At 34.6% G+C, this 25,044-nt stretch overlaps 2 protein-coding genes across 5 annotated transcripts; both read left to right on the forward strand.

Annotated features, from left to right (window-relative positions):
* The first annotated feature begins 5,494 nt into the window (after positions 1 to 5,494).
* Positions 5,495 to 15,081, forward strand: LOC146949293 (serine/arginine-rich splicing factor SC35-like). Its single transcript, XM_085748510.1, has 6 exons — positions 5,495 to 5,570; positions 5,672 to 5,750; positions 5,841 to 5,920; positions 14,243 to 14,349; positions 14,825 to 14,868; positions 14,948 to 15,081. The coding sequence occupies exons 1-5, from the start codon at positions 5,495 to 5,497 to the stop codon at positions 14,864 to 14,866; spliced, it is 384 nt and encodes a 127-aa protein (XP_085604636.1). The 3' UTR covers positions 14,867 to 14,868; positions 14,948 to 15,081.
* Positions 15,082 to 18,311: 3,230 nt separating this feature from the next.
* Positions 18,312 to 24,736, forward strand: LOC146949294 (cytochrome P450 72A68-like). 4 transcript variants are annotated; one of them, XR_015027215.1, is made up of 10 exons: positions 18,312 to 18,637; positions 19,625 to 19,839; positions 20,357 to 20,601; positions 20,689 to 21,076; positions 21,278 to 21,735; positions 21,844 to 22,167; positions 22,260 to 22,302; positions 22,493 to 23,011; positions 23,098 to 23,249; positions 23,727 to 24,113. XR_015027215.1 is itself a non-coding variant. In XM_085745361.1 (6 exons), exons 1-5 carry the CDS (start codon positions 18,367 to 18,369, stop codon positions 21,707 to 21,709), a joined length of 1,551 nt encoding a protein of 516 aa, XP_085601487.1. In that variant the 5' UTR covers positions 18,312 to 18,366; the 3' UTR covers positions 21,710 to 21,735; positions 24,356 to 24,736. The 4 variants fall into 4 exon arrangements, 3 of the variants coding, with proteins under 3 accessions (XP_085601487.1, XP_085601486.1, XP_085601485.1); XM_085745361.1 differs by lacking the exons at positions 21,844 to 22,167; positions 22,260 to 22,302; positions 22,493 to 23,011; positions 23,098 to 23,249; positions 23,727 to 24,113 and adding an exon at positions 24,356 to 24,736; XM_085745360.1 differs by lacking the exons at positions 21,844 to 22,167; positions 22,260 to 22,302; positions 23,098 to 23,249; positions 23,727 to 24,113 and having other exon boundaries at positions 22,493 to 22,602.
* Positions 24,737 to 25,044: the final 308 nt, after the last annotated feature.

The following is a 25,044-nucleotide window of genomic DNA, read 5'->3' on the forward strand; positions in this document are numbered from 1 at the left end:
AGTGAAAAATTCAGAAACTGAACGTGAATCTTGCTTCAAACTGAAGATTTCACACTGCAATTCAGAGATTCGAATGTAATCTCCTTGTGAAAATCGTTCTTTAAGTTCGTTCCAAACATCAATTGCGTTATCCAGAAATACGATACTCTGCGCAATTGAAGGTTCAACCGAATTCATGATCCAGGAGTGGATTAACATGTTGCAACGATTCCATGCCTTGAAACTGGGATCAAACTCCATGGGAACTGGAATGGATCCATCAACAAAATCAAATTTGTTCTTCGCTCCTAACGCTCTTCGCATCGAACGAGCCCAAGAATGGTAGTTGGAATGCGTGAGAACGGGAGTAATCGCAACGGAGGAAGGTCCATCAGAAGAATGAACATAATAGACACTACCAGGTTGTTGAGAAGGATCGGTAACAGGAGCACCACCATTGGCCACGCCGTTAACGGCGGCGTTGTTGCGAACCATTGCAAAACAAAAAAGAAGATAGAATCAACCGGGAAAAGAAACGAAGAACAAAGAAAAATGAAGAAACAATGCGCAACAGAGCTTAAAAAAACTCTGATACCATCTTGAAGTTCACCATTTCCATGGTGGAATCAGAGAAAACGGAAGCTTAAAGAAGAAGCAACAGAGAGAAAAGAATATTTCTTATTCATTGAATGATCTGAAGTTAGTTACAATGTAGATATATATAGAACATTGAATCTCTAACTAACTCAACTAGTTGTAACAAACTAGTAATTATTACAAGGCTGTGTTACTCTAAGTGCAGTACTATAGTAACTATGATGTGAAACCAGATAACTTGCTAAGGAAGCTATTGGATGAATGTAGACTTTAACAACTATCATCTTGGACGATATAAATCTAACATCAAGACCTCGCAAGGTATCTTTCCTCCATGGTCTCCGGGTCAAGCACCTTCAAGATTTTATCTCTCCTCCAAAAAGTTCGTTGTCTTCTAGGTCTCACCAAATTCGATAAGATCACATACTAATTTGAATTACTCCTTACAAATAAGATAGTTAAGATAACATACTAATGTGCCTTACTCCTTACAAACAAGCATTTGACTTATCATAACAAGATACTCCACAAAAAGAATGTGGCTTAAGCGATTAAATCATACAAAAACAAATATATTCAAACATAGTAAAATGAGTACTTTAATCCATTACAAAGCGGTAGCACGGCAAGACAAGGCCAAACACCACCCAAAGAGTCTGAGTCCCAATCTAAGAACACTACAACAAAAATAAGCATCCAAACCATACAAAAGTTAAAATCCACAACCAAAAAAGTTAACCCAACAGACAAGGGAAGGAACAATACAACAAAGGCTCACATATTATTATTTGCATTAAGCTTCAAACTGATTCAAAGATTACTGGAAGCTTTTGGTATCGACAACAAGTTTTCAGCTGCTTCTGTTGAATCATTACAAATTATAGTAATCTTCTTCATCATGGTGGCTCTTATTATGAGGTATTTTGCAAATTTCACTTCTTGCTCTTTACCTCTAAATCCTTTTATGCATACAAACTTCAGACTATTTTGGTTTTGATGTTTTTATGTTGGTGGTGGAGTTTTATTTTGTTCGGACTATTTTGATCACCATTCTTTGGCCTATATTTTTTCTTCGCACATTTGATTCTTCCTCTTTTTTAAATATGTTGTAATTCAAAAAAAAAAATTCTTCAGAAAAGATCCTCAAGACATTTAATTTGAGTCTTCTCACTTATATGTTGTTCAACTTTAACATTTCATTCATTTCGGAACATTTGACACTATTAAATTTTATGGGCTCTAGAGAACACACCATTAATACGGCCAAAAAGGAGATAATTAAAAGATTTATAAAGCCACCACAATCTCCTATCCCTTTCTCTATCACTACTAATTCTTCTACTAGAGAAGGAGGAACAAGTGGAACAGCAGGCTGCAATGTGTATGCATGCAAAACATGTAACAAAACTTTCACTTCATTTCACCGCAAAACAAAAGAGAAAGAAATGTGGAATGGGTTCTTCATGAACCCCTTTCAACGGTAAAAAACCTATGATTTGAAAATATTAAAGTTTTATGTCAAATATTGATGTTAACTAATTGAGTGGTTGTTTTTTGTTTGTTATGGAAGTGACAAAACAATATGTCTCTTTCAGGCAAAAGTGTTTTCTGCAGCCAAAAGTGTACTACAAGTTCAAAGTGAGAATAAGATAGATTGTTTTGTCACTTCCATAACAAACAAAAAACAACCATCCACTCAGTTAACATCAACATTTGACATAAAACTTCAATATTTTCAAATCATGGGTTTTGTACCGTTGAAAGATTTTCATGAAGGACCCGTTCCACATTTATTTTTCTTTTGTGGTGAAATAAAGTGAAAGTTTTGTTACATGTTTTGCATGTATACACATTGCAGCCTGCTCTTCCACTTGTTTCTCCTTCTCTAGTAGAAGAATTAGTAGTGATAGAGAAAGAGATAGGAGATAGTGGTGATTTTATAACTTTTTTAATTATCTCCTATTTGGCCATATTAATGGTGTGTTATCTAGAGCCCATAAAATTGTATAGTGTCAAAAGTTTCAAAATGAATGAAAAGTTGAAGTTGAACAACATATAAGTGAGATGACTCAAATTAAATGTCATAAAGATCTTTTTTGAAGATCTTTTATTTGTTTTGAATTACAACATATTAATATCAGAGGAAGAATCAATTGTGCAAAGAAAAATTATAGACCAAAGAAAGGTGATCAAAATAGTCCTAACCTCTGTTGTCAATAGCGGCTGCTACCGGTGCTATCACGGACAAAACAGCCAAACCGCACGGACTGCGACGAAGTGGAGTTTTTGGAGATAACGCTCAAAGTGGGCGAGTTTAGCTGGAGCGGTGCAGGTCAAAGCGGGCTCTACATGGGTTTTGTGTAAAATACTTGAAAGTTCTTCACTTAAAGTGTCATCCTCATCCTTTTTCTGGTAAAAAAGAAGAAAACAGATAAGAAATGAAAGAGGAAAGATGAAAGAAAGAGGAAAAATCTGTGAATGAAGATGGATTCTACAGATCTGGTGGTTTATGCTTGCTTTCTGTTGTGTTTCATTCACTAAAGATAGATGAAGAAGAACAGAGATGGTGACGGCTACCAAAAAACTAGGTTTGTATAATTAGATGAGCCACTTTTATAATACCTTATTGGGCTGGGCTGAGTTGTAAATATTGGGTCTTAATTTTTGATCATTTTCTTTGGGTCATAATGGGGCTTGAAACTGGATCAAAATACTTGGACATTCTTCTTTTTAATTTTTATAAAAAAAAAAGTATACACAATGGGATTAACACTAGATATTTATATTAATTATATTTTTCATTTATATTAATACTAAATGCATTTTATATTAATATTAAAAATCAATTAGATATTTAGTAAAAATAAAAGTTAACTAATTATTTTTTAAAACAAAACCAATCAATTATCTTTAACTTTTCATTTATGCTAATATTAAATATATATTTTTCATACTTTCTTACTCCTTAGATAATAATATATTTTTTATTTTTAGTGTTCGCGTTACTGAAATAGCGCCCAATACTTGCCCGCATTCCGCGCCGCGTCAATTTTTCGGATGGCCGTACTGCTTTTCCGTTTTGACAACAGAGGTCCTAACAAAATAAAACTCCACGCCAACACAAAATCATCAAAACCAAACCACCACCACCACTAATGACATTGCTTTGATATAACTTTGTTAATTCAACAAAAATATCAAGACATAGGTAAAGAGTTATAATTGATAGCAATAACAAAGTATAGAGAAAATTAATCCAAGCATTCACTTCCCTGGTTGAAAGATTGTGTTTAAAATAATGAAATCGAGAACTAGATAACTCACCTGAGTGACGATACATCAATTGAAAGATTTGAATACCATATTTATAAACTCATTTTTTCATATATGGAGAGAGATCAAAAGAACCTTTGTGTAAGAGTTGAGTCATGGATTTGATCATGTGTTTTGCATTGAATTCAATACGATGAGCTTGTTTCCAAAGACCTACCCATCTTTTTGAGAGGATGTTGCATCTCACAGCTTCGTCAACCTGAAGTATATAGGATGATTTGTGAAAACGGTGTTTTTTTAGTTCGTCTCATATGAAATTTGAACTATTTTTTATAATTACATGATCAAACTCTTAATACTAATTTGATACAAAACAAAACCTTTTAAGTTTTATAATTACATGATCAAACTCTTAACACTAAGAAATAGAAATAGAAGGAAAATAATAAAAACCCATAGTGAGAAAATATCTTACATGTTAGTTTTTGTTCTTATCATCTTATTTATTAAAATTGGTAAAAGTTAAAACATTTTCACATTTCCTTGTTTACATTAAGAAATAGAAGGAAAATTTTAAAAACCCATAAATTTTTTATATAAGATTAATAAATCATATTAAAATTTTCACAAGTAAGACTTAGGATACATATTTTTTTTTATCAAGTTTATTTGTTCTAATATGTGATAAGAACGGATAAAAATAAACACCCTGCAAAAAAGAACAATGAGAATACATCAAAAGGTAAGTAATTCGATTTATTATTTTTTTTGCAAAATAGCTTATTGGCTAGAAGAAATTATGCTTACGGCGAAAAAAATTCCGATGTATTCTACTTGCCAACTAAATTATGCTTACAGGGAAGTCTTTTTTTTCTTTTTATATGAAGATTTTTTTATCTTTACCGAATATACATAAATATTTTTAGTTGTATAAACAAAGGGTTATTTACAATTTAAATTTAAATTTATTCATATTCATATACGCAAAGGGAACTTTCTTTTATAGAGATTAGTTGTTGTTTCTTGTCCTTTTCTTTTTGCTGTTTTTGTTTTGATTAGCCTTGTAATACAAAAAAAAAAAAAATGAATTATTATTTCTTTTCTTTTTTGAAGAAGCTAAAACACACTCAAATTGACACTGGGGAGAATCGAACATGTGACCTTGAAGAGGAACCTACTCAAAGGTCCCAAGTAAACACAACTGGGTTATTATTAAATTAAGTATCACTACAAGAAATGTTGCATTTTGCCAGAGAACTATGCCAGGAGCAAGAACTCCTGGCAAATTTACCAGGAGCAAAGCCAGGGATGACCCTGGCAAATGACTTTAGAAGAGGTGGGACCCGATTATCATAAAAAAGGGGGTTATAATATTATTTTTTTACCTCTTTTTACTCAATTCACCCAAAATATTACCACTTTACCAAAAAAATCTCTGAATCTTATCCTCTTCACCCACTTTCCTAAGCCAAACCCTTTTCTCTCTTCTCTCTCTGTTTTCAATTCAATTTTTTTCTCTTATCTTCAACCTAAAAAATTTGTTTATCATCATCCCTAGATAATATATCTATCGATTTCTCATTACTTTCATCCACACTCACTCTCACTTTCTCTGTATATCAAATCCAATTCTGAGAAATCAACCATGTCTCACTTCGGTAGGTCGGATCCTCCAGACATCTCCGATACCTACTCTCGCCTCGTTCTCAACATCACTTTCCGTAAGCGAAACCCTTTTCTCTCTTCTCTCTGTTTTCAATTCAATTTTTTTTCTTCTTATCTTTAACCTAATTAACCTAACACCGTATTTTGCTTCCTCTAGGTACCACCGTCGATGACCTATTTCCGTTGTTTGATAGGTATGGCAAGGTTATTGACATCTTCATCCCCAAAGATCGACGGTGTTAAAAAAGTTTTTTTTTTTAAATTTCCCCCAGTTTTTCATTTATCAAATTTATTTATTTGTTGAATTTTTCTTGTATTTTTGAAAGGACTGGTGAATCGAGAGGTTTCGCTTTTCTGCGTTACAAATATGCTGATGAAGCTTCCAAGGCTGTTGATAGGCTCGATGGTATATGCTTCTTGTTAATTTATTTCATTTATTTGGAAGAAAAAAAGGTTTTTTTTTTAATGTGAATTTATAAAAAATAAAAAAAGATTAATTTTTAATGACAATAGTGTATGTTATGTGTAACGCCCCATTTTTGTTCTAATATTTTAGTAGATGCGTGAGTATTTTTATATAATTTTATTTGTTATATCTATATGTGATTTTATGTGAAATATATGATTTATGTGGTTGTATATTATTTAAATGAATATGACTTTATTATTTGTGGAAATATTAGGAGAAATAAAAATAGGAGTAAAATATTAATATCTTGGTTAATGGGAGTTAATTAGTAATTATGTTAGTTTAAGGGAGTTAAGAAAAATAAAGGAGAGGTTATGTTTATTGGGAAATAGAATAGAGAGAAGGCAGAAACATTTTTCAAGTACAAAAGAAAACATAAGTTTTGGGAGAAGAAGAGAAAACCTAGAAGAGGCGAAGAGAAGAGGAGGATCGATTCTGTAAGCTTTTGATTCATCTAAACTAAGGTAAGGGTGGGATTCCTTTCACTAATAATATGTATAATTCTGATTTTTGATGATTGTGGTGTTTTGGTATTAGGGTTAGAAAGTTTTAGGTTAATTGCTTTAATATGATGAATTGTGATGTTGATGCATGTTTCTATGTTATTTGATTGCTATATTGTCTAATTGAACCTGAAAACTTCTTTTGAAATGTATTTTGGGTAATCAAGGATTGAAAATTGGGACTTTCGATTGAAACGTCGGTGTCTGAATGTTCGACAGACAAGTGATTATGTGAGGTTTGAAAAATCGATTTTTTTTTGAGTGGTGGAAAATTGAATGTTTCTGTAGATTATGATAGAGGGAAATGTCAGGAGCGTGTAGGCGAAAACGGCACTGAAATCCGCTTAACGGTTTGAATTTTATGCGCAAAATGGTGAAAACGGAAAAAAACGAAGAAAAAGCTGTGCTGTCAATCGAGCACGGCCGTGCCGTGCATGGCACGGGCCGTGCCAACGTTCTGTTTTCTTCGTGCTGACAGAACTTCGGTTTCTGCGTTTTTTGTGCTTTTTCACCCATTTCTGTTTTGAATTAGCTTTTGATGTAAACATGAAAGTTGTAGATAATTAAGTTAGCTTTATAATGGCCTTGGTTTGGAGTGGAAAAGATTTGTAGATTTTGAGTTATGATAAAAATAGTCCAGGTGGGTCTTCAGAAAATTTTAAGAAAACTTAGAATAACTATTCCCAAGTTAGTCCAAAACTTATGGTTGGTTTCCCAACTTCAAACTTAAGTGTTAGGGACTTAGTTGAGATGTTTTATGAGTATTTGGATTATGTGATATTGATCAAAACTTAATTGCTTTTGAAGGATGTTTTGAACCTTGAGATGAATGTAATTGATTTTATATATATGTTATGTTGTTGTCCTCCGTTGTTGACGTTGTTGTATCATCTAATGTCTAAGTTGGGGAGTGTGTCATAATTGTTGTAGGCACATATGTTGTTGTTGTAGTTGTTGTTGGAGTTGTATGTTGATATACACAAGTTGAGTCCATTTGCATACTCACATCTGTTGGGGGCTCATGCCATGGAATGTTTATCATTCACCCGTTGGGGGCTTATGCCCTGGAATGTTTATCATTCACCTGTTGGGGGCTTATGCCCTGGGATGCTTTAACCATCCAATTTGTTGGGGGCTTATGCCCTGGAATGCTTAGCATTCAACGCGCGTAGATTGGTACCACCTGCATGATGCATTAGTTGTTGTTGTCGTAGCATTGTCGAGTTGTTGTTGTCGTTGTAGCATTGTCGAGTTGTTGTTGTCGTTGTAGCATTGTCGAGTTGTTGTCGTTGTCGCATTGTCGAGTTGTCGTGTCGTTGTGATAACGTTGTTGTTGTTGTTGTTGTTGTTGCTGTACCTTGTTGCTGAAAATAATTATGTCGTTGCTTATGTGTTTATTTATATACATTATTAATGATGTCTATTGTGATATGCTTGTTGTTTTCATTAATTTGATGAATTATACATTATTATTGGATAAGTTTCTCACCCCTTCTGCGTATATGTTGCCTCGACCGTGGATAATGTGCAGGTACTGATGACTTGTAGGTTTGGTCGGCTCAGTGTCTAGGGCTCTGATACATACTAGGATGGGGAAATCGTTGCGAATGTCTTCTCATTTCTTTTATGTATCACATATTTTGGGAAAAGACTTGCTATTAGAGTTTATCGTTGTCGAAAATAAAGTTGAATTATGTTGGGGCCTTTGTGCCAAGATTTTCATTGATGTTGAATTTTGGTTGAAATTATATTTTTAAAGAATTATTCCGCTGCAGTTTATTAAGATATTCTAAATGTTGGATTTAAATAAATAGATATTTCTATTTATGAAATTTTGATTAGCAGTGTGACACTCCGTTGTATAGTTTACTCTGATTATAATAATTAATATTACGTTGTTGGGAGAACGGGGTGTTACAATTGGTATCAGAGCAGGTCGGTCTGTCCTGCCAATTAGTAGAGTCGTGTCGAGCCTAGTAGTGTTGTGTGACAATTTTGTATTGTCCTTGTTGTTGTTTGTTATTTGTTATGCAATCCCTAGTATGAACTGGTTGGAGTACAACCATGTTCATATTAATTGTTTTAGAAAGACGGTGTACTTTTCTTCTGCTGAAGAAGAGAGTGGAGCAGAATTTTTATCTACCAAGCAGCTGCAGCAGTTAGAGCATGATGGAAACTTGATGTTTTCTTTAATGGCGTATTTGTCTGAAGAGAATCAGTCGGTAATTGATAGATTGCCCGTTGTGAATGAATTTCCTGAAGTTTTTCCTGATGAGATTCCAGATGTGCCACCAGAGAGGGAGGTTGAATTTTCGATTGATCTTGTACCGGGTACGAAGCCTGTGTCGATGGCTCCTTACCGTATGTCAGCCTCCGAGTTGGCAGAATTGAAGAAGCAGTTGGAAGACTTGCTTGATAAGAAGTTTATAAGACCGAGTGTCTCACCTTGGGGAGTGCCGGTATTGTTGGTGAAGAAGAAGGATGGTAGCATGAGATTGTGCATATATTACCGTCAGCTTAATAAAGTGACGATAAAGAACAGGTATCCACTTCCGAGAATTGACGACTTGATGGATCAATAAGTGGGTGCTCGCGTGTTTAGTAAAATTGATTTGAGGTCAGGTTACCATCAGATTAAGGTGAAGGATGAAGATATGCAGAAGACGGCCTTTAGGACACGGTATGGCCATTATGAGTATAAAGTGATGCCCTTCGGTGTCACTAATGCGCCAGGTGTGTTCATGGAGTATATGAACAGAATTTTTCATGCTTTTCTGGATAAGTTTGTTGTTGTATTTATTGATGATATCTTGATTTATTCTAAGACTGAAGAAGAGCATGCAGAACATCTGAAGATTGTGTTGCAGGTGCTGAAAGAAAAGAAGTTGTATGCAAAATTGTCAAAGTGCGAGTTCTGGTTAAGTGAAGTAAGTTTCCTTGGCCATATTATTTCTGGTAGTGGTATTGCTGTAGACCCGTCGAAGGTTGAAGCGGTATCACAGTGGGAGACTCCTCAGTCAGTTACGGAGATTAGAAGTTTTCTTGGTTTGGCTGGTTATTACAGAAGATTTATCGAAGGATTTTCGAAGTTGGCACTTCCATTGACTCAGTTGACCTGTAAAGGTAAAGCTTTTGTGTGGGATGCTCAGTGTGAGAATAACTTCAATGAGTTGAAGCGAAGATTGACGACGGCTCCAATTTTGATTTTGCCAGAGCCAGATAAACCTTTTGTTGTTTATTGTGATGCGTCCAAGTTAGGCTTGGGTGGTGTGCTGATGCAAGATGGTAAGGTATTGGCTTATGCTTCTAGACAGTTGAGAATTCATGAGAAGAATTATCCTACACATGATTTAGAGTTGGCTGCTGTGGTTTTTGTGTTGAAAATTTGGAGACATTATTTATATGGTTCCAGATTTGAAGTGTTTAGTGATCATAAAAGTCTGAAATATTTATTTGATCAAAAGGAGTTAAATATGAGGCAGAGAAGGTGGCTAGAGTTGTTGAAAGATTATGATTTTGGCTTGAATTACCATCCGGGTAAAGCTAATGTGGTTGCAGATGCCTTGAGTAGGAAAACGTTGCACATGTCGGCTATGATGGTGAAAGAATTTGAATTGCTGGAACAGTTTAGAGACTTAAGTCTTGTTTGTGAATTGGCACCTCAGAGTGTGCAGTTGGGTATGTTAAAAATTAATAATGAGTTCTTGAAGAGTATAAAAGAAGCCCAGGAGGTTGATGTGAAATTTGTAGACTTAATGGTTGCCAGTAATCAGACTGCAGATGGTGATTTTCAGGATCAAGGAGTGTTGAGATTCCGAGGCAGGATTTGTATCCCGGATAATAATGAATTGAAAAAGTTGATTTTAGAAGAAAGTCACAGAAGTAGCTTGAGTATCCATCCGGGAGCTACAAAGATGTACCACGACTTGAAGAAACTGTTTTGGTGGTCTGGGTTGAAGCGAGATGTCGCACTATTTGTATATGCTTGTTTGACTTGTCAGAAATCGAAAGTTGAACATCAGAAGCCTGCTGGTTTGTTGACACCATTAGATGTGCCAGAATGGAAATGGGATAGCATCTCCATGGATTTTGTGACGAGTTTGCCAAACACTCAAAGAGGGCATGATGCCATTTGGGTCGTTGTCGATAGATTGACGAAGTCGGCACATTTTATTCCTATTAATATCACTTATTCAGTAGCTCAGTTGGCGGAGAATTATATTCATAATATTGTGAAGTTGCATGGTGTCCCGTCGAGTATTGTGTCGGATAGAGATCTGAGGTTCACTTCGAGATTTTGGAAAAGCTTGCAAGAAGCTTTGGGCTCTCAGTTGAAGTTGAGTTCGGCTTATCATCCGCAAACAGATGGTCAGTCAGAAAGAACGATTCAATCATTAGAAGACTTGTTGAGGGTGTGTGTACTTGAGCAAGGTGGAGCTTGGGACAGTCACCTATCATTGATAGAGTTCACGTACAACAATAGTTACCATTCAAGTATAGGTATGGCACCTTTCGAAGCTTTATATGGTCGAAGGTGTAGGACTCCTTTATGTTGGTTTGAGTCGGGCGAAAGTATCGTGTTGGGACCTGAAATAGTTCAGCAGACTACGGAGAAGGTCAAGATGATAAGAGAGCATATGAAAGCGTCGCAGAGTCGACAGAAGAGCTATCATGACAAGCGTAGGAAGGACCTTGAGTTTCAAGAGGGTGACCATGTGTTCTTGAGAGTCACTCCTATGACCGGTGTGGGTCGTGCATTGAAGTCCAAGAAGTTGACTCCGAAGTTTATTGGTCCTTATCAAATATCTGAGAGAATTGGCACGGTGGCTTATAGAGTTGGTTTGCCACCACATCTTTCGAACTTGCATGATGTGTTTCATGTGTCGCAACTTCGGAAGTATGTAGCGGATCCTTCACATGTCATTCCTAGAGATGATGTGCAAGTTAGAGACAACCTTACGGTAGAAATTTTACCTTTGAGGATTGATGATCGCAAGGTGAAGACGTTGAGAGGTAAAGAGATACCTCTAGTGAGAGTTGTTTGGGGAGGAGCAACTGGTGAAAGCCTTACTTGGGAGTTGGAGAGTAAGATGCAAGAATCATATCCTGAGTTGTTTGCTTGAGGTAATATTTCGAGGACGAAATTCTCTAAGTTGGGGAGAGTTGTAACGCCCCATTTTTGTTCTAATATTTTAGTAGATGTGTGAGTATTTTTATATAATTTTATTTGTTATATCTATATGTGATTTTATGTGAAATATATGATTTATGTGGTTGTATATTATTTAAATGAATATGACTTTATTATTTGTGGAAATATTAGGAGAAATAAAAATAGGAGTAAAATATTAATATCTTGGTTAATGGGAGTTAATTAGTAATTATGTTAGTTTAAGGGAGTTAAGAAAAATAAAGGAGAGGTTATGTTTATTGGGAAATAGAATAGAGAGAAGGCAGAAACATTTTTCACGTACAAAAGAAAACATAAGTTTTGGGAGAAGAAAACCTAGAAGAGGCGAAGAGAAGAGGAGGATCGATTCTGTAAGCTTTTGATTCATCTAAACTAAGGTAAGGGTGGGATTCCTTTCACTAATAATATGTATAATTCTGATTTTTGATGATTGTGGTGTTTTGGTATTAGGGTTAGAAAGTTTTAGGTTAATTGCTTTAATATGATGAATTGTGATGTTGATGCATGTTTCTATGTTATTTGATTGCTATATTGTCTAATTGAACCTGAAAACTTCTGTTGAAATGTATTTTGGGTAATCAAGGATTGAAAATTGGGACTTTCGATTGAAACGCCGGTGTCTGAATGTTCGACAGACAAGTGATTATGTGAGGTTTGAAAAATCGATTTTTTTTTGAGTGGTGGAAAATTGAATGTTTCTGTAGATTATGATAGAGGGAAATGTCAGGAGCGTGTAGGCGAAAACGGCACTGAAATCCGCTTAACGGTTTGAATTTTATGCGCAAAATGGTGAAAACGGAAAAAAAACGAAGAAAAAGCTGTGCTGTCAATCGAGCACGGCCGTGCCGTGCATGGCACGGGCCGTGCCAACGTTCTGTTTTCTTCGTGCTGACAGAACTTCGGTTTCTGCGTTTTTTGTGCTTTTTCACCCATTTCTGTTTTGAATTAGCTTTTGATGTAAACATGAAAGTTGTAGATAATTAAGTTAGCTTTATAATGGCCTTGGTTTGGAGTGGAAAAGATTTGTAGATTTTGAGTTATGATAAAAATAGTCCAGGTGGGTCTTCAGAAAATTTTAAGAAAACTTAGAATAACTATTCCCAAGTTAGTCCAAAACTTATGGTTGGTTTCCCAACTTCAAACTTAAGTGTTAGGGACTTAGTTGAGATGTTTTATGAGTATTTGGATTATGTGATATTGATCAAAACTTAATTGCTTTTGAAGGATGTTTTGAACCTTGAGATGAATGTAATTGATTTTATATATATGTTATGTTGTTGTCCTCCGTTGTTGACGTTGTTGTATCATCTAATGTCTAAGTTGGGGAGTGTGTCATAATTGTTGTAGGCACATATGTTGTTGTTGTAGTTGTTGTTGGAGTTGTATGTTGATATACACAAGTTGAGTCCATTTGCATACTCACATCTGTTGGGGGCTCATGCCCTGGAATGTTTATCATTCACCCGTTGGGGGCTTATGCCCTGGAATGTTTATCATTCACCTGTTGGGGGCTTATGCCCTGGGATGCTTTAACCATCCAATTTGTTGGGGGCTTATGCCCTGGAATGCTTAGCATTCAACGCGCGTAGATTGGTACCACCTGCATGATGCATTAGTTGTTGTCGTAGCATTGTCGAGTTGTTGTTGTCGTTGTAGCATTGTCGAGTTGTCGTTGTCGTTGTAGCATTGTCGAGTTGTTGTCGTTGTCGCATTGTCGAGTTGTCGTGTCGTTGTGATAACGTTGTTGTTGTTGTTGTTGTTGCTGTACCTTGTTGCTGAAAATAATTATGTCGTTGCTTATGTGTTTATTTATATACATTATTAATGATGTCTATTGTGATATGCTTGTTGTTTTCATTAATTTGATGCATACATTATTATTATTGGATAAGTTTCTCACCCCTTCTGCGTATATGTTGCCTCGACCGTGGGTAATGTGCAGGTACTGATGACTTGTAGGTTTGGTCGGCTCAGTGTCTAGGGCTCTGATACATACTAGGATGGGGAAATCGTTGCGAATGTCTTCTCATTTCTTTTATGTATCACATATTTTGGGAAAAGACTTGCTATTAGAGTTTATCGTTGTCGAAAATAAAGTTGAATTATGTTGGGGCCTTTGTGCCAAGATTTTCATTGATGTTGAATTTTGGTTGAAATTATATTTTTAAAGAATTATTCCGCTGCAGTTTATTAAGATATTCTAAATGTTGGATTTAAATAAATAGATATTTCTATTTATGAAATTTTGATTAGCAGTGTGACACTCCGTGTTGTATAGTTTACTCTGATTATAATAATTAATATTACGTTGTTGGGAGAACGGGGTGTTACATTATGCTAGATTAGTAGCATGCAATAGCTTCTTCGGAATTTTAAGATATATTAAATTATTGATTGACATACATCTGCTTGATTTATGGTGGGGGTTTAGTGAACATGTTAATGTTATACTCTAGTATGATGAGTCAGAGCCCTATAGACATGTTAATGTTATACTTTAGTGAACATTCTACTGACGTCGTGATTCTTTTTCTTTGCATATTTTCTTAACTCCATTAAGGGCAGAGTTGAGTTTACTTAAGCAGCACATTGAAGCCCAGGCCAAAGAACTCGACCACAGAATGCACCAGGTGGAGGAACTTGAAGAGAAGGAGAGAGTGGAAAATGAAAATGTAAGCTTAACCACATTTGCAAAAAGTCTAATATGATCCCTTAATTGTGATTTGTGAAGGTTTTGTAGACTTTTTTATTTTGTAGAATGTATGTTTTGTTGTGTGGTTATGGGCTGTGGGTAATTTGCGAGAGGCATTTGGTGTCAATACTTTTTTTATCTCTTACAAGTTTGCTATGTATGGAGGATGTAACTGAATAAATTTCTAAGTTGCAGCTGATTGCATTATTCTATTCTCTATTTTTATTTTTCGTTATGCTCATATATATTTAAATGCACAATTTTATTTATTGGCAATTTGGCATGTTTTCTCGCTTTAGTTTTGCAATGGTGCACTGAGGGCTGCAAAATTTGCCGTTAGTTTAGAATATATGTTGGTTGCTTGTGATTCCATGTTTATGTCTATTCAAGATACTGTGAGCAAACTGATATCCATTCTCCCCATGTTACTGTCTATGAATCTTTGTTCTATTCAGCATGGCTCCGATCGTCCCTTGACATCAATGCTGAAACCATAAAGGTTAGTATTTTAATCACTTGAGATTTTACCATTCATTGGAATTATTATGTTTAAGTTTGAAAATGACTTATGCTTGTAGATGTTCATTGAGGAAGTCATGGAACTTGTGGAACTGAAACCACTGCAAAACGCATTAGTAGGACTACCTGGTGTTAGCGGTCTCTCAGCGGAGCAGCGCAAAAGGCTGACTATTGCAGTTGAGTTGGTTGCTAATCCTTCACTAATATTCATGGATGAGCCAACTTCTGGGCTAGATGCAAGGGCTGCAGCTATTGTAATGAGAAGAGTTATGGAAACAACATTGGCCTTACTGGCGCAATCCTGTATACACTAAGTTTGATTCCCTTTTTCTCCTTTAATTTTGTTTAATTTGGCAAAGTCCATATATGCATGCCTTGTTTGATTGGTTGGTTAAACAAATAAGTAAATCACTTGTTGTTGGCAAAAGACGTACAGAAATATCAGTTAGTGTTCAAGATATATATAGATTTGAATCATGTATGTGGATATTAAACTTTATCTTGTTCTTTCTTTATAATTGTCTGACTATTATTTTCCTGTTTAAATTTTAAAGTATTTTAGCACTTTCATGCTACATATATCTGCAGAGGAATAGTCTTGAGCAGTTCTGCATACTTATGTATATTTTATGAATGTTTCAATATTGTGATTAATTTTTATGCAACTTTGATCATATTTTAATGAATGTTTCAATATGGTGATTAATTTTTTTTATAACAATTTGCGGTGTTTTCAACCTCTGCAACAAACCCCCCGCAGTTTTATACCATAATAAGTATAAACTATTTCTTGTTAAAACGTTTTTTAAAATTATTTTAATTATTAAATTTTAATATATTGATTTTTTAAACAATTTAAAAACGTTTTTTTAAAAAAAAAAAATTGTACGCATTTTGCCAGGGGTTAACCCCTGGCAATGTTCCTGGCATGATTTGAAAATGACTGATGTGATGCTGACACAGTCTGCAAAAGCCTGCAAATTTGCCAGGAGCTAAAGCCCTGGCAAAGTCATTTGCGATGAGCAGATTTGCTGGTGATTCTGCTCCTAGCAAAACTCCTGGCAAACGTCCATTTGCCAAGGCTTTCTGCATTTTGCCAGGGCTTCCACCCCTGGCAAAATGCAACATTTCTTGTAGTGTATTAATTACCATTATTTTTACATGAATTCTTAATTACATGTGTTGGTTGAATATATATATATATCATTAAATATGAGTGACAATTATGTATAAAATATACGTGGACATGATAATGACTCGAGCGATATGAGAGACTAAAAAAACTATAATTGATCATGTGTGGACAAAAAATATACCTTTTTTTTCCGAACCAAAACAAAAATGTGAAAGTTTGAGGCTCGAGTCTTATGTGTGAAGAAAACATAGTTGTCACTGGAAAATATACCTTGAAAAAGGTACTGACATTTTATGTCCAACATGTCTCAACTTGAATCACCTCGCTAAATGCTATTTGGCTTTCTATTGCTTGGAATATTTGGAAAGAGCATAACATGCGTATTTTTTAGTGGAAGGAGGAAAACTTGGAGGTTCTTTATGAAAGGGTGAAGATTCAGTGTTATTGGTGGTTTAAACCGAAATATGTTTTTTATTTCGATTTGGATTACCAATTATGGAGGCTAAATCCTCTTTAGATTATTTTCGAAAAATCAAGATATTATTTTTTTAGAGATTTAAAACAAATCTGAAGATATTTGTCTTAGCTTTAAAAAAAATAGATTTTATGTTCGAAAAATCAAGAGATTATTTTTTTAGAGATTTAAAACAAATCTGAAGTTATTTGGGTTTGTTTACTACAAAAAAAAAAAAAATCACTTTTTAAAAAAAAATATATTGTCAGTTAGTTCATGTGTAAACTCCATATTTTTAAAAAAATTAGATTTTGGAAAAAGCAAATCCTAATAGCTTTTCATTTTAGAGTAATTTTTTTATAAAATGGTTTTATTAAATATCCTAAACAAACACTTAAAAATGACAAAAGTTCTTTTTTTTATAAGAAAATAAGGGCTCGTTTGCTATAGCTTATTCTAAAATTAAATTTTAGAGTATGCTATCTTTTTTTTTTGACAGAATATAGTGTAATATCTTTTTGCTATTGAAAGAGTTTCTTAGATGTGGGACAGAGGCACATATCAAGAGTCTTGTCTATTCGATGTGGGACATGAGTTTTTCCCAATACACTCCCGTCACGCCCAGCAGCACTTTTTGGGCTTGATGCGTGAATCGGTAGGTGGTCCTTGAATTCGACAGGCTCTGATAAACTATTGAAAGAGTTTCTTAGATGTGGGACAGAGGCACATATCAAGAGTCTTGTCTATTCGATGTGGGACATGAGTTTTTCCCAATACACTCTCGTCAAGCCCAGCAGCACTCTTTGGGCTTGATGCGTGAATCGGTAGGTGGTCCTTGAATTCGACAGGCTCTGATAAACACATGAACTAGACCATATTTTATCCGATGTGGGACTATTTAACACACCCCCTCACGCCCAGGCCTGGACATATGTGGGACTATTTAACACACCCCTTCACGCCCAGGCCTGGACATCTAGAGCGTGGATATAAATGGTGGATGGCCCAACGAATCTTGAAGGAGGCTCTGATACCATAATGAAATTGGAGGCCTAACTCATCCTTAAAAACCGGTTTATAAGGTGAGGATTGCCTCCTCTATATAAACTCCTATCAAGAGTCTTGTCTATCCGATGCGGGACATGGGTTTGACGGGGGTGTATTGGGAAAAACCCATGTCCCACATCGAATAGATAAGACTCTTGATAAGAGTTTATATAGAGGAGGCAATCCTCACCTGAAGAACCTGTTTTTAAGGATGAGTTAGGCCTCCAATTTCATTACTTTTATCACCACGGCTTTTAGTGTTTTTTACACCCTCTCAATTTGCTATCGTCTCCACCACTAAAAATTTATCGGCCAACTTCTCGCAATCTTTTGTACGATCAGAGAAAAATTAGAACACAAATGAAACATAATCAGGGCAATCAAAGAAGATGTTTCTCGGAATCAAATGATAACAAGAATTCCTTTTTCAATCCAATCTTTATGACCAATTTTTGATATTTTAATATATAATTTTTAATTAAAATGACATGGAAATGAGGTGTCAAATGATGTATCATGTCGACATTGTCATGTAAGATCCACATCATTAACGAGCATGTCACATCATTCTGAGAGGAAGGAGACCAAATTTTTTTGTTGACTTTTAAACTAGGGTATCAAAATGTTAGTTTTAGAAAATGGGGTATCAAAAGTTAACAATTTTAAAAATAGGGGGATCAAAATTACATTTAAGCCTATATATATTTTGTCAAAAAATACAAAGAGGAATTATCTAATTCTTGTTCACTGCAAAAATACAAAGCCGGACCGAAAAGAACAAAAGGATAAGATAGAAAGTTGTGAGGACGTTCTCTTTCTACTTCACCAATTACAAACTGAGAATGGAATGGGTTTCTGGGATTATTCTCATCATTGAAACACTTGGTTTGATATGGGCATGGAAGGTGTTGAATTTGTTGTGGTTGAAGCCAAAGAAGCTAGAGAGGCTCTTAAGAGAACAAGGCCTTCAAGGGAATTCATATAGGATTTTGCTTGGGGACATAAAGGATCTTTTTAAGATGGAAAAAGAAGCCAAATCAAAATCCATGAATCTTTCCGATGATATAACACCACGTGTAATTCCCTACATCCAACATAGTGTGAAAATTCATGGTATGATTGTTCTTTTGCTCAACCTTATTCCTATGTGCCATAACATGTCGTCTTTTTTTTTTTTTTTAGACAAAAGAAAAAAATATATTAAAAACAAAACAAAGAGGTTAAAAGATTTTTCGTTTGTGCTGTATATACCTTCCTCACACCCTTATCTTTTTTTAGTAATCTTTCTCAACTTTCTTAGACTTAAGTTTTTACACTATTTCTCGGGTTTAGATAAATTTACCTAAAGTGAAGAGAACCGATAAAACCAAAAAAGAAATATATATTAAAAAATGGTTAAAATTACATTATCCATCAACAAAAGGTGGATGAAAGTTAACCGTTTGAGTTGACATCAATCAAAATCATTCATTTAGTTTTAACCTTATTTTAAATCAGTTGATAATGTAAAAGATTTTTTCTCTTGTGACGCATGTGAACAATTAAATAATTAAATCGATATATGCACTAAACATGTAAATAAATATACTTGAAATTTTTTATTCATTTCTCGATTTGTTTGTTTTCCTAGTCAAGGGACATCTGTCATACTAATATTTGTCATTTAAAACAATATTCTTGTAAAAAATATTCATGTTTTCATTACAATTTGTTCATGCATCTAGAGATATTTTGACAGGATATATTCCTCTACTAGATACATAATCTCTTTTGTAATCTTGTCTAAAACATCAACTAACATGCAACTCATCGTGATCAAGCCACATAAATTCACTACATTAATTAACAAGCTAGAAGCTGAAAAAGTATAATTCATTAATTGCCTCAATATGCTTCCTAGATTATGGAATCCCACTGGAGTTTATGGCTGTATTGAAGAAAATCTCGTATAATAAGATGTCAAAGGAATGGAAGTTTCTTACAAGATGGACAATAATAAAAAATAAAAGTTAACACCACACACATAGAAGATGGTGTAAGTAGCTTTCCTAGAATAACAAAAAATAAATAAATTGTCATAGTGTTATTTATTGTACGCAGGGAAGAATTCTTATATTTGGTTTGGAATAAAACCAAGGGTGACTCTCACAGAACCTGAGCAAATAAAAGATGTATTGAATAAGATCTTTGAATTCCCAAAGCCTAATTATAAGATTTTCAAGTTACTAGCTACTGGACTTGCTAATTATGAGGGAGAAAAGTGGAGCAAGCATAGAAAGCTAATCAACCCTGCTTTCCATTTAGAAAAGTTGAAGGTTAGTTTCTGTTTAGGATATATACGAAGTTATAGATTATAAGTTAGTTTGTTATTAATTGGTTAGCTTACATATAGATTTGATGTAATCATTTTCAAATAACTTTAATTTTCTGACTAACTTTAATATCTCTTTTAACATTTATATAATTTTAGGAAGTTACATTTCTATTAATTGATAGAATATATCAGTTAGTTATAGAATTTAACCGAAAATAATTACATCATGCTTTTATACAGGCTAACCAATTATTAGAAATAAACTATCTTCAATCTATAACTTTAAATATCTCTAATAATTACCTTTTAATAAACATTATGTATGTGAGCAAGGGTGTGTATTTTTTTCATTTTATTTTGTGTTGCTTTCCCAGAAAATGCATCCTAGTGTGACAAATTCTATTACATAGTTTTGTTTCTAAACAATATACTATGAAATTTGAATGTTTAATTTATATGTACACTAAATTTGACTGGAAATTTGAACTCTTAGTCATTTCTTTATGAATATACAACAGATTATGACCCCGGCTTTCTTCACAAGTTGCAATGATTTGATTAACAAATGGGAGGAAATGTTGTCTTCGGATGGATCATGTGAAATAGACATATGGCCTTCCCTGCAAAATTTAGCAAGTGATGCTATTTCTCGAACAGCGTTTGGAAGTAGTTATGAAGAAGGAAAAAGAATATTTCAACTTCAAAGAGAGCAAGCTGAACTTATAGTGAAAGTTGTCATGAAATCTATCGTCCCTTTATGGATGTAAGACTAATATTTATATCATAGTATTTTAATATTTATTTCTCCGGTCTCTAATTTCCGTCATTATTTCAACATTTTTGTTTGTAGGTTTTTACCTACAATTGTCCATAGAAGGATGAACAAAATTGACAAAGAAATAAACTCTTCGCTTAAAGATATGATTAACAAGAGGGAGAAATCATTAAAGGCAGGTGAGCCCGCTAGGAATGACTTATTCAGCATTCTTCTTGATTCAAATCGCAAGGAAATTGACGAAAATGAAAACAACAAGGATGTGGGAATGAGTCTTGATGATGTAGTCGAGGAATGCAAGTTGTTCCACTTTGCAGGTGCAGAGACTACTTCAGTTTTGCTTGTTTGGGCAATGATATTATTGAGTAGGTACCCTGATTGGCAAACACGTGCGAGGGAGGAAGTGTTACATCTCTTTGGCGACAGAAAACCAGATTTTGATGGGCTAAATAACCTAAAGATCGTAAGTATTGTTTTATTATCTTCACACTCGTGATATGTGTTGCATTTTCGTACAATTTTAATCAAGAGTTGCATGTTTTATCAGGAAATTCTAACACTAATCTTGTATTCACTTTAAGCCTCAAGACAAACCGGTTTTGTTGTTTATCGAGACTTTTTTGTTGCTTGGCCTTAACATGTAACATTAATCTTTTTGTGATAGGTCACCATGATTTTGTACGAGGTTCTTAGGTTATACCCTCCCGTAGTTGGCCTTGCTCGAAATGTTGAGAAAGATGTGAAACTTGGAAATCTAACACTACCTGCTGGAGTGGAGATTTTCTTACCAATTCTTTTGATTCACCATGACTGCGAACTTTGGGGTGATGATGCTAAAATGTTCAATCCTGAAAGATTTTCGGGAGGAATTTCCAAAGCAACAAATGGAAGAGTTTCATTTTTTCCATTTGGATGGGGTCCTAGAATTTGCATTGGACAAAACTTTTCCCTAATGGAAGCAAAGATGGCATTGTCAATGATTTTGCAACATTTTTCGTTTGAACTTTCACCGACCTATGCTCATGCTCCATCCTCTACGATCACTCTTCAGCCACAATATGGCGCTCATATTATTATACGCAAACTGGAAACATAAAACCATTATTATAGTACGCTCTTAAGGTGTGTATTTTATTGTACACTATTTTACTATATATTTTTAGAATAACATCTTACTTACTTAAAATCAAAGGTAGTCTGATAGGAGTTAATCCCTAACCCTAATTGCAGCAAGGGCCCACATTATGCTTAATCTCTTTTGCCTAAACCCTGTTTTGGCGCCTTGCAATTTTGCCCTAATCACCCAACTGCATGTATTAAATGACCTGGTGTTGACCCCACGAAGTATTTGCAAGCCCCATGGTTCATTAATTATGACAGCAGCCATGTATTGCTTAGGAACAAATGCAGCCGTTCTTTTGTGTTTAACCAATGCAAACTATTTGCATGCCCTAGGCATCATTCAAGATGATAATTAAGTTGGTTTGGTGGGAGAGCTTGCAGCTCATACACTCATTAATGCGAAGACTTTCAACTGCATTTTATGTGCTCAATGTAAGTTTGTCTTACAATGCCCTTGAAATCTGATTAATTACACACCATTGAGACACGCAACTTATAGACAACATTTATTTCCTTGTCTCAAGGCCAAATCGAATTGCTCAAGTCCTATGATTTATTCCTATAAATGTGAGTTACTTTGAGTTTTATTTCTGCCATTCTCTCAATATACTTAAGTTCATATCAGAGTGCATCTGAAACTATCACTTTAGAAAACCAATCTTAGCAACTATTACCAACTTCTATGGTTTGAATACGTGATGTTTAGGGTTTGAATATGTCACATGATATGTACTGATTAAGAAGTTTTGCGTTGCAGGTTTCTTTTTTCATATTGCAGCCACTATGAAGATATATGCAAGTGTTTAGTTTCTCAAGAATCATCAGTGCATACCTGTACCCAATGCAAACACATACTGTCCAACCACTTTGTGTCATTAATTAGTTTTGTGGTGCTCAAGGTGATAAGAGGGGTTGATATGAGCATTGCCATACCTATACTCATTAGTTACTGTTTTGTGCGCTCAAAGTGATAGGCTCATTGATAGGATGACAGGCACAACTAACTCATTAATGAGTAGAGTTTTTGAATCAGGTTGTGTGGTCGATGTGATTTTGTCTTACCATGAACTTGACCTCCAAATTTATGAGATACCCTGGAGACCTACAATTTCCGGACATCATTTATTACGTTGTAATTCTGTGTTGAAACTTTCCTCTAAGCCACTACTATAAATTCATGTTACCATTGTTTTGTTTGGACATTATCTCAGAAAAGCTTAAGTTCATATCAGAATTCATTAGAAAAGTTGGTTGAATCTAACCATGGCAGGCAAAGGTTTGTTTTTGTATTCTCTAATATTTTTTGTCTCCATGGATTGTTTCAATTCTTTGTACATAATTAACATGTTCTTTGCTGGGCAGGAAAAGCTTCAAAAATCACAAAATTTGCAGACATTGTTGGTGGAAAGATTGACTTCCAGATCCAAGTTAGGGTGGTTAATCTTTGAATTACTCCTGGCCGTTTCAATCCTAATGAAGTTGGCCGTATGCATATGATCTTGCTTGATGATCAGGTAATGTCTTGACTCTAATGTACTGTAACACACATGTGAAAATTATGTTTGCTTGAAGTAATTCTTCCTTTGAGTATGTAAAGCCAAACAAAACAAAAAAGAGTCGTAATATATTAAAACTTAGAAGGTAAATTGTCAGGGTAGAAACTTTATATTACATGTTAGGTGTTTAGACATGTTCATTCATATTAGGTTGTTGATTCCTCTATAGAATTTGATTGATTGTAGTTTTGGGTACGACATTTGCATGTTAAGGTATTGGATGTGGTTCTTTGGAATGTTTCCCATGGGTTGTTGTGTTGAAACTACATTAGTAATAACTCCAATTCAGGTTTAATATTAAATAATTTTGGTTCTGTTATATACTTTGTTAATTATTATTTTGACTTTAATTGCAATATATGCTTATATGAAAAGAAATGGTTTAAATTGAATGTAAGTGATGTATTGCAAACTGAGTTGGATTTGTTGTGTTAGGGTGTAAAAATCCATGCAAATGTAAGAAAGAATTTGGTGCCTCTGTTTAAGGATCAGTTTGAGGAGGTGTCATTATACGTGATTGAAAAGTTTATGGTTGCACAAAATGATTTTATTTTCCAGACCACTACAAGCTTAATCTCATGGGAGGAACCACTGTTTTCGAGCTCAAGGATTCTTCTGATATTCCAAAAAGGCATTTTGAATTCATGTCTTTCCGATCGAAATCTAATGGTGTTTGAAGATATTGGTTATTGATGAAGAAGGGAAAGATAGATGTGTGACATCTAATGTCGTTTACAAGGAAATTTTCCAGAATGTACTTTAATTTTATTATACATTGTTTCACTTGCTTATATAAATTAAAATTTATGTTTGTTGCATTCATAGATGAGCCATATTCTAGAATGATAATTTTATTTCCTCATGCTTGAGTTAATTGTAATCATAATGAATTGATCCAGAGATCCGCGCGACAGCGCGGGTCAATAGTCTAGTTTGTATTATGAAGGTTTGCTCATACTAATGAAACCCTAGTGGCTTTGATGCTCCTTGAACTATTCGTTACTTCCCTAGTTGAGTTCCCAAAATTTTGGGAATGTTGTGTGATTGACTTGATTTAATTGCAGTGTTGGCCTTTTGGGGTTTTTTCCCGGATCTTTCCCTCTTGTTTGAACAAAATCAATTGAAGAAAGCGTAAGTTGATTTCTCCTATTCTCCGATTGCACTATTTCTAAATTGCAATATTCTACGCGATTAAGAAATTTCAGTGGAGAGCATTGTTTTCATTCCTTTTGCATTAGTTCCATTTAGCAAGATTAATTCAGTTTGGTAACCGAGTGGTACTAGGTCGTGATTTATGCTTATTTATTCAATTGACAATATATGTTTCGGAATGTCTTCTTTAACGGCAAATTATTTCTATTCCGTTATTTAGCACCCTTGCAATACTTGTGTTTAGAGAAGACTGTTGAGGATTATCATAATAAGTTTTCAGCGACAATGTCGACTAGTCGAAGTTCTGAAATTAAGTTTCGTAGACAGTCAGTCTAAAGTGTGACCTCAAAGTATCCCACATATTCAGCATTCATATTGGATTCAAAAATGTCGTATCACACTCTTCCGTTATATCAAACAAAAAAGAAGTATTTTGAAATAAGTATTTTATGGTACTCGTCATTAAGCGACCGTGTATCTTATGGTACTTGAAATAACTATTTTGATCCGCTCCAGGATGTCATTCGATTCAGAGATCCTTCGAGGTCGCTTAGTGAGGTAGGGGGTGAAGTTCAGTATCTATTTCAATCTATGAACACTT

This window comes from Medicago sativa, chromosome 2 (genome assembly GCF_051527215.1).
Source record: "Medicago sativa cultivar Bolivia chromosome 2, Bolivia_mono, whole genome shotgun sequence".
Taxonomy (NCBI): Eukaryota; Viridiplantae; Streptophyta; class Magnoliopsida; order Fabales; family Fabaceae; genus Medicago; species Medicago sativa.

Bases quoted from the DNA above. Each gene is read 5' to 3' on its own strand.
- LOC146949293 (XM_085748510.1), top strand. From the start codon at position 5,495: ATGTCTCACTTCGGTAGGTCGGATCCTCCAGACATCTCCGATACCTAC. The intron at 5,751-5,840 runs GTGTTAAAAAAG...TATTTTTGAAAG, and splicing joins TTCATCCCCAAAGATCGACG to GACTGGTGAATCGAGAGGTT. The intron at 5,921-14,242 runs GTATATGCTTCT...CATTAAGGGCAG, and splicing joins GGCTGTTGATAGGCTCGATG to AGTTGAGTTTACTTAAGCAG.
- LOC146949294 (XM_085745361.1), top strand. From the start codon at position 18,367: ATGGAATGGGTTTCTGGGATTATTCTCATCATTGAAACACTTGGTTTG. The intron at 19,840-20,356 runs GTTAGTTTCTGT...AATATACAACAG, and splicing joins TCCATTTAGAAAAGTTGAAG to ATTATGACCCCGGCTTTCTT. The intron at 21,077-21,277 runs GTAAGTATTGTT...TTTTTGTGATAG, and splicing joins GGCTAAATAACCTAAAGATC to GTCACCATGATTTTGTACGA.